Genomic DNA, 13,343 nt, shown 5'->3' with positions numbered 1-13,343 from the left:
CTCTGCAGGTCTAGCTGTGTAAAGACTAGATTTCTGTCCTAAAACTTTACACCCATAATGGATCCAACTTGTCTACTTTTCCCCCATTTAGACATGCCCCAGTGCCTACATTTTCTCCAATACAGAGAACCATAAAGGGTCTTTTTTAAAAAAAATTCCAATTTCCTGTTTTCCTGGCAAGGGGCTTTGACTTAATGGACGAGAACCTGCTTCCAAGCCGAAGTGAGTTTTTGCCGAGTGACGTCATGGACGCCTGGTGCTCTAACTCTCAACTGAATCTCAGGTCCCCTCTCAATCTGTTCCCCCATCTGTGTAGCCGGGATGCTGCCACAGGGCCGCGGGGCTCTGGGAAATGCTAGAGCTCTCTGGAATTCCAGCAGCATAAGGCTCCTCAGCAGGGCTCCAGGTCAAGAGTGGTAAGGAGAACATCGACTCCCCTGGCTTTTCCTTTGTGACTTTAGTTGTGTCCCTCCTGTTCTAGCCTCCCACAAGCTCACACACACCATTCTGAGCATGCTGCAGGGCCATGCATCAAAGCCATGCCACAGAGTGCCTGCTTCGTGACCACTCTTTGGTCTCCTGTGGTTTTGTTAAATCTGGAAGGTGTCATTGGTACCCTAGGGCAATAGTGAGACCATCCCCACAACCCTGAACTTAGAAACAAAGAAGACAAGTTTATATGTGGAGAATGAAACTAGTACATAGATCATACACGGTCGAATACCCAGCCTCGGCAATACCCAAATTAAGAAATTTTCTGCAAAAACCTAGAATCCAAAACTTGAACCATAGTAATCTTGGAGAGAATGGACCAAAATGTGATTATGCCCATAATTCAGAGAATAAAAAACAACACTTACTGATGTTAGGGTATGCGGTTTGGAGAAAGGGGTATGAATAGAAGGGGGTAGTTAATGCAGAGAACAGAAAAGAAAACCTCCAGGAGCTAGAAGCTAGGGATACCTTTATGAGTGTTGTCTAGTGTAGGGGAGTCTTAATAGCTAAGCGAAAAGTTTTCCTTTGCAAAGCCCAGGTTGGAGTGGGAGAGCAAGTAGAGAGTACCTCAGCTGGGAGACCCTCCTGTGCTCACCTGGTTCTCCTTGTTCTGAAGCTTGCCTTCCACTGCATCCTGTCTGCAGGATGCCAGCATCCTGCCCACTTCATAATTGTATTTTCAATTGAAAATTAATGAATGAGCTTTCTTGCTGGTAGCCATCTATTTACACTCAAGAGGCAGATACTCTTTCAATGTGCAGACAGAACTCATGTTTCTGAGCCTGGGAGCCAGAACACATGAATGAGGGAAGTTGACCAAGATCAGGGTGACCTTGTGGCACCTCCCTGGCCTACCAGTGGCCTTCCCCAGCCACATCTTTTACCTTTGCACATGCTCCCACACAGTGACACTGACACAGCAAAACAGCATGATCTTAGGAGACCGTGCGTCCATCCTCCTTTCTCCTCATCTCTCAAGGTCATCACAGCAGTGCCCAAGTAGAGCCTCTATCTGATGATTTCCAGGCTAGTTCCTTTAAATTTCAGCCATCTCTTGTCTTCTTTTCTTTCTACTTCATTTCTCTCCCACCCCTCTTAGCAGCCAAGATGGCATATGTGGGGTCCATCGAGAGTGTGGGCACTGGTCTATCACACTCCTTTGATCTTTCCTTCTCCTTAATTCTCATCTCCTGCCTGGAAGAGGACAAGTGAGGATTCTCTTGTCTCTCACTCCCATGACTTTGACTTGCTTCTCATGACCATCGTCTGAGTCCTTTCCCACAGCGAGGCCTGGGCAAAGGGGATGCTCAGAGAGGCACACGGGCTGTGCTCTGTGATCTTTTGGTTTCCTCTGAGGATACTGTCTCTGCACCAGGCACTCCAGCCCTGACTCCTGGAAACAGGCTGGAAGGGAGGGAGTGGAGGCTGGTCTCTACACAGTTTAGGCCCTTGCCAAACTGGAGCGTCTGTGGGTCCTCAAAGGAAACACCGGATTTCCTATTGTAACCCCCCGACCCAGGCAAGTTGACTCCCCCTTCTTGAAACCTTGTGTTTTTTTCTGCCGTTCCAAAGAGCTTTTATTCAGTAGGATATATTTCTTCTTGTCTTCTGGAAGAGCTGAACTGTGGTTATAAGCACATGAACGTAAAACCACCCCAGGGCCCCCCTTCCTCCCTTTGTCTTGGCAGATATTCAAAATCTGATAAAGCAATTTGGCCCATCTCTTCTGCAGTTTAAAACTTCCATGTGTTTCAGAGGTACAGATCTGTGATTCAACAGTCTTGCACAAAGAAGAAGAAGATAGCAGGAGGGGAAGAAAGGGGGGGGAATCGGTGGGGGAGACGAACCATGAGACACTATGGACTCTGAAAAACAAAGTGGGGGTCTAGAGGGGAGGGGGATGGGAGGATGGGTTAGCCTGGTGATGGGTATTAAAGAAGGCAGGTATTGAATGGAGCACTGGGTGTTATATGCAAACAATGAATCATGGAACACTACATCAAAAACTAATGATGTAATGTATGGTGATTAACATAACATAATAAAAAAAAAGAAAAAAAACTTCCATGTGTTGTGTATATGCTTCTGAATGAGGCTAGCGACTCCCTCTTTGTCTTGCTAACTCAGCTCCAAAGTCCAGGAAAATGCTAGAACCGGAAAGAAACTTAATAGAACCACTGCATTTGGCAGATAAAGAAACTGAGGCTCAAAGATGCTACATGATCTGCCTGGGGACCTACAGCTAGCTAATAGCAGAGTATATTATTGGCTTTTATAAATATTTGAGTCATTGCTAATTAATGATGAAGTCAGATCCTGTGCACTTACATGCTAAGAATTTAAATATAGTGAGTAGATTATTTACCCAAAAGTCTAAACACCAGAAGCAGCTAAACAGTACAATTCTGAAAGAAACGACTGTAAAATATTTTCTGGAAAATAAGTCTGCATTTTTAAAAAATAACTCAAGTGGGGCAAAATGGGAGCGGGAGATACAGGTTTCCAGTTTGGAATGAATAAGTCATGGGGATAAAGCATAGGGAATCTTGTAATAGGGTTGTGTGGTGACAGATAGTAGCTACACTTGTGATGAACATAGTACAAGGTATAGAGAAGTTGAATCACTACATTGTATGGACAATGAAATGTATGTAACATTGTGTGTCAACTATACTCAAAAAAATTCTTAAAACCTCAAGTATAATTGAAAAAGAACTTCTGATACATGCTGTATATTGATGGTGTGGTCAGTAGGGTTGTGGATGACAGATTGGTGGTATCATGGCTGCCCAGTCCATACAAAGTAGACATGATGGTCACATTAAGATGGCCACATTAAAATGGGCAAGCACAGTGACTCATGATTATGGTGCTGCTAACACAAAAGTTGTGACTGTCTCAATTATCCATGTTAGATAGCAACTGTTTCAAAATATTGGATTGCTGTTTCACAAATATGTGACTCCAAAAATGGCCTCTTTCTCCCAACCATCATGTTATTTTAGAACTGAGATACCAGGGCACTTGGGTTGGTTAAATGTCTGACTCTTGGTTTTGGCTCAGGTCCTGATCTCAGGGTCGTAAGATCAAGCCCTGCATCAGGCTCCATGCTCTGTGCAGAGTCTACTTGAGATTCTTTCTCCCTCTCCCTCTGTCTCTCCCATTCATGCTCTCTCTCTCAAATAAATAAATAAAATCTTAAAAAAAAAAAAGAATTGAGATACCTAAACTCCAGAAATATTGTTAATCCAGAACTGACCACATTTTGACATTCTGAGTAAAGAGTCCTGAACTTCAGATGTACAAACTTGTTTCAGTATTTGAAGCCATGGCAAATATATTTTAGAAGTAACAGAAATAATTTACAATATTCATTTTGGTTTTCTGGTCCCCAGATGTTTTCTTGCACTCATCATGATAGAAAACATGCATGATGTTTCATGAATTTCTGTAATCTCTATTCATTCCTATCTTTTTTGTTGTTGTTATTTGGACAAATAGTCCATGTTTGAGGACATGCAATATCTTCAAGTATTAGGTTCTCAAAATAGCTGCCAGGTCATTCTTTTTCCTTTCATTTATTTTTCCTTTCTTCCTACTTTTCAAGGGTTATCAGACCCAGAAACCAAAGGATCTTTGTCTTGTCTTGATGTATATTTCTCTCCTCTTTAAAATTGAAGACTGGATGTGGTAATCCCTGAGGTCCCCTCTAGGTCCTCGTCTTCTATAATTTATATGGGAACACCTCTTTCATCCCCTAAAACCCCAGCATAGACCTTGTAAAGCTTCTCTTTCCAGAATCCATCATATGCCCACAAATGTACTATTTCATGGCCCTTCACACACTTTATTTAACGATCTCTTTGTCCAGTGGACCACAGCCTCCACAGGGCTGTTCATCCTTTCTTCCCTCGCCTAGCATAATGCCTGGTACAATTAACTCTTGTTGCATGAAATAAATGTTAGATCAACTTCTGTCTCATATGCACGGCCACTAGTCTAGAGTCAGCCCTGTAGATAGTTAAAAATTAGCCAGTAACTTGCTCTTAGAAAACATAAGCCAACCTAAAGGAATCACAATCATTTGTGTTTGCAATGTTTCTCAATCAGTTGTGGGTTTGTCTACAATACCTGGGGCTGCACAATGGTGCTAGTAAATCATTGGATGAATTCATGTGTGCTTTTAGCTCTTTCAGGGGCAAAACCATGCATTGTTGCTGTTGTTGTTGTTGTTGTTGTTGTTGTTGTTGTTGTTTTGGTGACCCAAATCAATAGCTGCTAGTTGACAAAGTAGTAGGGTTAAAGTTGAAACACTCAGGGTTATATTCTGGATCTTAAATGTGAGGGTAAAGAGTAAATCAAAGCAATGTATTCATTAGGGATTTTGTTCACCTATAACAGAATGTCCAATTAACAAGACTAAACAAGGTAGGGGCCTGTTTTTCTCTCATTTAATAAGTCTGGGGGGAGAATGTCTAGGGTTGGTACAGATTCTCAAGGATGTCAGACCTTTGCTTTATGGTTGGTCACAAGATGGCTGCCAAAGCCCCAGTCATCACATATGCATTTTAAGCAAGAAAAAAGAAAAAGAGTGCCAATAAAAAAAGAACCTTTCTGGTAACCCTACCAAACAACTTCATAGGCCAAGACTGTATGTTATGGCCACCCCTCTCTGAAGGGGCACTAGGAAACACAGTTTTTTGACCGGATATTTTCTCCTTAAATACGATGGACTTTTGTCAGGAAAACGAGAGAAGAAATATTATGTAGGCAGATAGCCACAGTTCCCTCTTTTAATTATTACTCAGACATACCCTTCTTTCCATGCATGGGATAGATTCCCCATTCCCAAGGGAGGTGGCACCCAAACCTCATCCAGTTAATCTATCAAGATTAGAGCCCCGGATCCCTGGGTGATGTGTGGTCCCTTCTGTCAGTTCTGGATATAACTCCTTGTGACCAAGCCCTGACACATCTAATGTGCAATACTAGAAAAGATATAGAATAACTATAATAAAAACCTCCATTTAGGGGGCACCTGGGTGGCTCAGGTGGTTAAGCGTCTGCCTTTGGCTCAGGTCATGATCCCAGGGTCCTGGGTTCGAGCCCCGCATCAGGCTTCCTGCTCGGCGGGAAGCCCGCTTCTCCCTCTCCCACTCCCTCTGTTTGCGTTCCCTCTCTCGCTGTGTCTCTCTCTGTCAAATAAATAAAATCTTTAAAAAAAGCAAAACAAAAAAACCCCTTCCATTTATAAAAGGAGGGATGGAAAACACAGCAGTCACTCTCCATAGCAATGACCAAATTCTAGTGAGCAAGAATAGCAAGAGTTCAACCCCTCCCTCTTGCGGCAAGAACTCCTGTTCATTGCCCTCCAAGGCCCTCACCTCTCTCTGGGAGGTTTTTCTTCATTCATTGTCTTCCATGGCCACATATGTGGTAGCTTTGGAGAGACACCCTTTCTGGGTGCTCTACACATTGCCTGTTTCTTATAGAGGTGAATTGCCCGGGGGGGGAGGGAGAACAAGAGTTTTGAGATTGCTGTGAGGATTGAACCATCCCAGGCTGTTACAAACCAGGTTTGGGGTTTTGGCAATACAATTCCCCAACAACTTCATAGGCTCCTGGTCAGTTCCTAATGATTTGTTTTCTTTATTTCTAGCTTATGAGTTCTGCCCATCTCCCTAAATTTTAACTTAACATATACTACTTAATGTGTGCTGCAGGAACAGTTGAAACAATGGCTTCCTGTGGGTAATCCCACCTTTGGCAACAGGCATACACAATCTCTGTCCAGGTAGGATACCATCCACCCCCTCCTGATAAAATAGATTTCTCAGCCTTGCAGGATCCAGAATATGGGCCTCTCTGGCAATTTAGATTGTAGGCTGAATGTCCAAAGTACCTTCCTTAGGGGCACCTGGGTGGCTCAGTCGGTTAAGCATCCAACTCTTGATCTTGGCTTAGGTCATGATCTCAAGATCATGAGATAGAGCCCTGCATCAGGCTCCGTGCTCAGTGAGGAGTCTGCTTCTGCCCCTCCCCCACTCTCTCTCTCTGTGCCTAAACAAATAAATAAATAAATGGAGAACCTTCTTTAGCAAAGTGATATTTCTTCCCATCTCACTTGCTGGCTGAGTTGAGGAGCTCTAGACTTTACTGAGAATGACAAATCATCTATTCTAAAAGTTTCCTACCATCTTTTCTAATACCGCAGCCTCAATCAGCACATCAGTGACTTTCCAAGGTATAGCAGGTGGCACTTTCACCAAATATTTTACATGAAATAGCTAGGGTCACCTTTCCAGTCTGCAGATATCCAAGTTCTTGGCATCTGCTTCCCTCCCTTCTTTTCTCACCCAATTCCATGTTTTAGATTCTGTTACTTTTAGTTCCCTGACTTCTGGGTATTACATTGTGTTACTTGTTTGGGGGTTAATTCAGCTAGTTAGTTGGATCTGGAAAAATCCAAAATAACAATGATTAAACAACATGGGGATTTGTTTTTTCTTTTCTTTTCTGTTCTTCTCCTAAGTAATACTAGTGTAAGCCCCATGCAACAATTTCTACTTTCATCTCATTGGCCAGAACTATGGTGTATACTATCCATACCTCCAAGAAAGGCTGAGTTTTAGTTGACTATATCACACCCAACAAAATAAAGGAAGAAAGAGAGAACAGGTATTAGGTAGAAAGGCACTGGCTTCTGACACATGGTACCTATTTATTACGTGAGGCCCATTGGTGGCCGTGGAGCGGCGATTACAGGGCAGAGTGCTAGCCTACATGGCCAAATCCAGTGGATCTGGGTTCTAGTCCTGATTAAACTTAAAACTAGCCTCTCTAGTCCTTATTTAGCCTCTCTGATTTTGTCATTTATCTGAGTTTCTAAAAAGGAGATACTAATAATATCTCCCTAGAGTATTGTTGTGGCAATTAAATAAGGTAATCAGTCCTTGGAAAGTGCTCATTTAGAATAGTGTCTGAGTGTGGTTATGCTCTGAAAACATTAGCCATTAGCCAGTGTTGGTAAAAACAGGGTCAGATGCCCTTGTTTTATAGAGAATGAGACAATGGGGAAGCATCTAGCTCAGTGGGGGCATCTCCCCCTCCCTCTCTCTTCTGTCGACACACCTATTACTCACGCCTATCCCTAGGCACCCAAGCAGGCTCTCACCTCAGGGTCTTTGCATGTGCTGTCTCCTCAGCAGGGAACAGCCCGCCTACAGAGATTCTCTCACCTCAGCCCCTCACTTTATTTAGGTCTCTTCTCAGATGGTCTTTCTTAATCCCCTCATATTTCCGTCATTCACTAAGCATGACACTACCATAATTCTCTTCATAGTATCAATCCCCATCTGACATTATAGTGTTTTATGTTTACTAATTTGCCACCATCACAATACAGGCTTCATGAGGCTTTGTAGGAACATTGTCTGTTTTGTTGAAGACCCTGCATGTGACAGGCACTCAATTGAACATCTGTTGAATGAATAGTAAATATTTAATCAACATTAGTTTATTTTTAAAATGTGAGATTTTCTAAAAGTCAAAAGAGGAATCCGGCCCAGCAGAAAAGAAGACTAAGGAACTTGGAACTTAGCAGAGTACAGAATAGGAGGACATCAAGAATTCAGGACAATCGCGAGGAGTTAGTACAAGATAGCCCAGTGTGAATCTGTCTTTGAATAAGGTCTGGATAAACCCAAGGACGCTTTTGTGCACCCCCCTGCCAGTTTCAGGAGTTAGCCCGTGGACTTCAGGTGATTCTGGGGCTGTGACTTCGGCCAGATGATTGGTTTCACTTCATTCAGTGTTTCTCCATCTTTTGCATTAATTTCCTGCTCTCCTCACCCTGGAGAAAAAACTTAATTTAATTTAAATTCTAACATAAAATATTGGATACTAAGGGGTAAGATTCTGTCATATAGGATTGAACTTTGCAGGCAGGCATTAGCCATTACAATATCTAAGATTTGTTGGCCTCCTCAATCCAGAACTACTTTTCACCCTCTTGTGGGTGATATTGCCCTGCTGTGCATGCATAATGTAACTGAAAGAGGATCTGAGAAAGTTGGTAGAGTCTAAACACAGTATCAAAATCTGTTAAGAAGCATTCATTTTAAATTTTGAATGGCTAAGGCTGTCAGCTTCAGGCAAGTCAAAATTAATTTAAATTATCATGGTTGTTTGCTTTGAGATGGGACTCTAATTGGAGAATTATGTATGATAGACAAAAGTGAACTGGACCATTCAGTGGACCTTCATGTCTACAAATTCTGCTCCCTGTTGAAATTGATCTTCAAGATGAGAAGCATTTAGACCTCTGCACAGGTCAGCCACTGAGGGAGGTTGTATTTGTAATTAGTTGCAGGTTTCTGTTCTTCTGAATCTTCTCTGGGTCAATGTTTTGTTCACTGGAATGTTTCATTGGATGTTGTGAAAGAACCACTCATTTTATAGTATTGCAAAATTGTGTATCTTTTCTAATGCCCTGAGTCATTTCAAATCATTGTAGTAGATTGGAATGCTTCTACTCCCCTTGTTTATAGACACAGGAAAAAGACTTGATGGAACAGGGGGCTGGAAGGATTACTGGAAAATTCCCAATGATAGGCATGGATTTCAAAAAGTTATATAGTCCGTGAACACCAAAATAAGACTAAATATCTTGAAATAATTTTTCCTTTTCTGAAAACTCCTTCCCTGCCCCCACAGCATTCACAGTCAGAGGGTGGGCTCCCAGGATGATATCTCCTGGCCCTGCTCCATGTTGAGCCAACCAGCTTTGCTCACCTCTAGCCTATTAACAACTTTTGAGTTGCAAAGTGCAGGAAACAACTCAAGGTAAAGTTTATTTTCATTTAAAGGGTTTTTTTAGTTTAGTTTTGCTTTACCTTTCTTCTTTTTTCCTAAGTAGTTAAATTTTTTAAATGTAATTTAATGTAAGGATTGATATAGTCATTCGGGTTAAAGAGGAGGGTAACAATGCAGCCCTATCTAGGGTGTCTGAAACTAAGACCCAAATTTTTTGTTTTTTCCTCTTCCAGGAATACTGTGGAGAAACCAGAGTGTTCTCTCCCGAGTCTTGCACCTCTGCCTTCTCCTAATTAATTTTATTTTATTTCTTGGAAGGGTGGCTTTCCTTGCTACTTTGCTACTCAGTTTACAGCAGGTAGAACATTGCCATCCAGAGCCCCTAGTTCAAAAGTTATAGCTCTCTTCAAGACTAGACCCTCCCTCTCTCTCGGTCCTAGTGCTTAGTTCTCAGGGAAGAACTGTGTTCCAGCTTGTATGAGATCCCCAGCTCTGGAGCCATCACCAAGGGCTGGGGGGCTTATATTACACAAACATGGCTTCCAGGAATGTACCTTTGTCAATTCTGTTAAGAGAGTTGTCATAGACTTATTACACACTGGTTTCCCTTATTTAGGCATCTCCCGAATAGACTATGAATTCCTTTAGGGCGAGGAATTTGCCTTATTGATGGTATATTTTCAGTGCCAAGTTCAAAGCCTGGTTTTTAATTCATGTTCGGGAAATATGTATTGAATGAATACAAGTTGACAGCAAGAAGAAAAATTCTCTAGGGTTTTCTTCGATCAGATTTATTTAAAGAGCAACTTGCCCAAGATGTTTACCCTGTTTTCATATGTATGCAACCATCTGAACTGTGACTAATATCCTGAATCATTGACCATTAAAATTGTAATTTACAGGGTATTTAAAAAATTGTTTTAAATGATTGAGAGTCTACAAGTTGATGACACTGTGCTGGGATAGGGAGTACACCAATGAATGAGACACTGTCACTGTATTTGAGGACCTCTCCAGACCTTGGAGATCACTTAGCTTAACTTTCTCATTTTACAGATGAGAAAATGGAGACTCATAAAGATTGCTAGGCCTGATGGAAAATATTTTGATTTATTCATAAGATTTTAATATGTCTGTGTGGAGTCACTTTGCAGCGAGAGGTGTTACTTGTTTTGGCCAAGGGGAACATTCAGTTTTTGTACATTTGTGGATTATCTTTTCTTTGATCTTGCGTTTCTTTTCTAATAGGCATGTGATTATGTAGATTATATTTGCTAAGCTTTTGATTTATTTGGAACCAATTAATAGCTGGCACTCAAGTTCTTTGGAAGCTCAAAACTTGCTATGTTGGAAATTTCTTTATGGTTACTGAGTAATAAGTCCATGTATTATTGACATGCCTTCTGACACCTCTCCCATTTGTTATTATTCCTTGTTAAATCTACTTCCTGAGAAAGCTAGAGAATGTTTTCCATCTTAGATGGCAAGTTTATGTTGACTTTCTCTGGGCAAAAGTGAAATTCAGAGAAGAGAATGAAAAGAGTCATTTTTCTGTGTTTACGAAAGATGGAGGTAAACATTTTCTTTGGTGGATTGGCAATGGAATTCAATTAGCCTTTCATTGTGGGGATGTATTGTGTGCCAGGCACTGTACAGGATTCAGTGGGGGCCAGATTGCTGCCAGCTCTCATGGGGGAGACCCGCCTGTTGCAGCTGGCAATGCAAGGGGGATGCATCACTGCTTTAAGCAGTGTGGTCAAGGGAAAGCCAAGGAGAGGCCAAGTCTCTGCACCCAGAAGCATGGAGAAACATTTCTCTGGAGGAGATAGCTTTGGGGTTGGACTAAGAGTAGATCAGTTGCAACAGTTTACCAAAAGAAAAGAGGAGAAGCGACTAATAGCTGCAGGGTGCATAGGGACATGATCCCCTCTGAGGCTACGTGATGAAGATGGAATGATGGCTGAGCTTAGGATGGCTATTGTCCTAAGCCAGAGCCCGAACCTCTCTGTGCTGTTGATTGGCTCTTCCTCTTCTTGGCATCATTGTCAGTCCTGGAGTGGAGAGCCTTCCCGTGTATGCAGTTGAGCTGATCAAGACAAATGGACATAGATTTTAACTCCCTAAGAATGTAAGCTCTTACATATGTCCAGAACCCCTCTAACAGTCTTCTAAGGAGTCTTTCACATAGCCTTCTGGTTGGATATGAGTTTGATGGGAGTTGTCTTAGAAAAAAGTCATCTTATTTCCCTGATGATCAGGAAAACTTCCTGGGGAAAGTCATTGTTCCAGAGGTTTCTGTCTGGGGGAAGGGTGTGTATGTACGTGTGCATCTATATATCTGTGTGTCTGTGTCTGTCAGTATGTCTGTGTATACAGAGCGGAGGGATCTTAGCTGGGGAATGAGGAGAGGCATGAGTTTCCTGGCTCAAAAAAGCAAACGTAGTCCTTCTGTATTACATGAGGCCATGTGTTCTGTATCAGAGGGCTCACAGTTGTGACCCAAATTTTTTGTTTCTTCCTCTTCCAGGCATAAATGGGACCAGGTGAGGTCATGCTTTGGCTGCTGGAGGCATACCCCATTTCTGGGTCATTTGCATGGGCCCCGCTGTGAAAGGAACCAAGCAAGAACTTGTCAGACACTTCCGTCCTTCTCTTGGTGAGCACTCCAGGCACAGCAATTACCCCACTGTGGTTCTAATTGTGTCCTGTCCTCCTCTTGCAAAAGCAAACAGCCCAGTCTCAAGTAGGCATCCTTTAGGCTCATCTGCCAGCCTGAACATGAACACAGGCAAAGCTGATGACAGCCAGGGTTCCCAAGGGACATGGGGCCTTCCAGGGTCCAGCCCCCAGAAGCAGGTCCTCTCATGATGTTGGTGTCTGGGAGTGAGCACCATGCCCATCACCCAGGACAATGCCATGTTGCACCTGCCCCTCCTCTACCAGTGGCTGCAGAACAGCCTGCGGGAGGGTGGGGATGGCCCAGAGCAGCGGCTCTGCCAGGCGGCCATCCAGAAGCTGCAGGAATACATCCAGCTGAACTTTGCTGTGGATGAGAGTACGGTCCCACCTGACCACAGCCCCCCAGGCATGGAAATCTGCACTGTGTACCTCACCAGGGAGCTGGGGGACGCAGAGACTGTGGGCCTCAGTTTTGGGAACATCCCTGTTTTCGGGGACTATGGAGAAAAGCGCAGAGGGGGCAAAAAGAGGAAGACCCATCAGGGCCCCGTACTGGACGTTGGCTGCATCTGGGTGACAGAGCTGAGGAAGAACAGCCCGGCAGGGAAGAGTGGGAAGGTCCGACTGCGAGATGAGATCCTCTCACTGAACGGGCAGCTGATGGTCGGAGTTGATGTCAGTGGGGCCAGGTGAGTGGGGGAGTTGGCACAGGGGCTGGATGGGGGACCCCTGTGGCTCACTTAATGTCTGGTGCTCCAATCTGTAGCTACAGAGGGTTACAAGACCTACTCTGGTAGGAAGCCAATGGCAATTTATCCTATAAAGGGAAAATACACTAAGTTGAAGGATTGTGATATTTGTATTTTTCTCTTGTTGTTTCATTCTCTCTTAGAGGACTCAGACTCAGAGTATTTTCTTTTTTCCGGACGTTTGGGTTAGAAATAAAAGAAGTGGCACATGACACAAGAGTATGAGAAATGTCATATTGAACCTGTACCTCTGAAAACAATAATACATTATATGTTAATTGATTGAATTAAAATAATTTTTTAAAAAAATTTAAAAAGTAAATATTTGGAAATATAATGGTAAAAAAAAAAAAAAAAGAAATGTCACATTGAGTTAGACCCTCTTCCTCTCAACCCAGCATCTCCCCTCTAGTTGGAGCACCAAAGGTTGGGTCCTGGATGTATTTCTATCTGCCTGTCCCATGTCACCTTACTCACAGACTCATAGTCCAGAAGCCCCTTGAGATACTTAGAACTATCTTTAGACCACCAGGCACCCCTGCCCTTGCCCCCAGTTTTCCCATCCTGGAAAATCCACTTGATGATGAGCATATTTCTGTTTTTCAC

The 13,343-nt window shown here is 42.9% G+C and overlaps 1 protein-coding gene across 4 annotated transcripts in view; it reads left to right on the top strand.

The window, feature by feature from the left end:
* The window catches only part of PDZD2 (PDZ domain containing 2), a 343,304-nt gene that overhangs the window by 115,509 nt on the left and 214,452 nt on the right, over window positions 1-13,343 (top strand). For all 4 annotated transcript variants that reach the window (XM_027604791.2, XM_027604788.2, XM_027604789.2 and 1 more), the window contains exon 2: window positions 11,837-12,677. In XM_027604791.2, the coding sequence (XP_027460592.2) occupies window positions 12,202-12,677 (476 nt within the window). In that variant the 5' untranslated portion in view covers window positions 11,837-12,201. The remainder of the gene's footprint in view (window positions 1-11,836; window positions 12,678-13,343) is intronic.

This window comes from Zalophus californianus, chromosome 5 (genome assembly GCF_009762305.2).
Source record: "Zalophus californianus isolate mZalCal1 chromosome 5, mZalCal1.pri.v2, whole genome shotgun sequence".
Taxonomy (NCBI): Eukaryota; Metazoa; Chordata; class Mammalia; order Carnivora; family Otariidae; genus Zalophus; species Zalophus californianus.
Note: the sequence above shows the minus strand (reverse complement) of the source record. Positions and strands in the feature narration are given on the sequence as shown.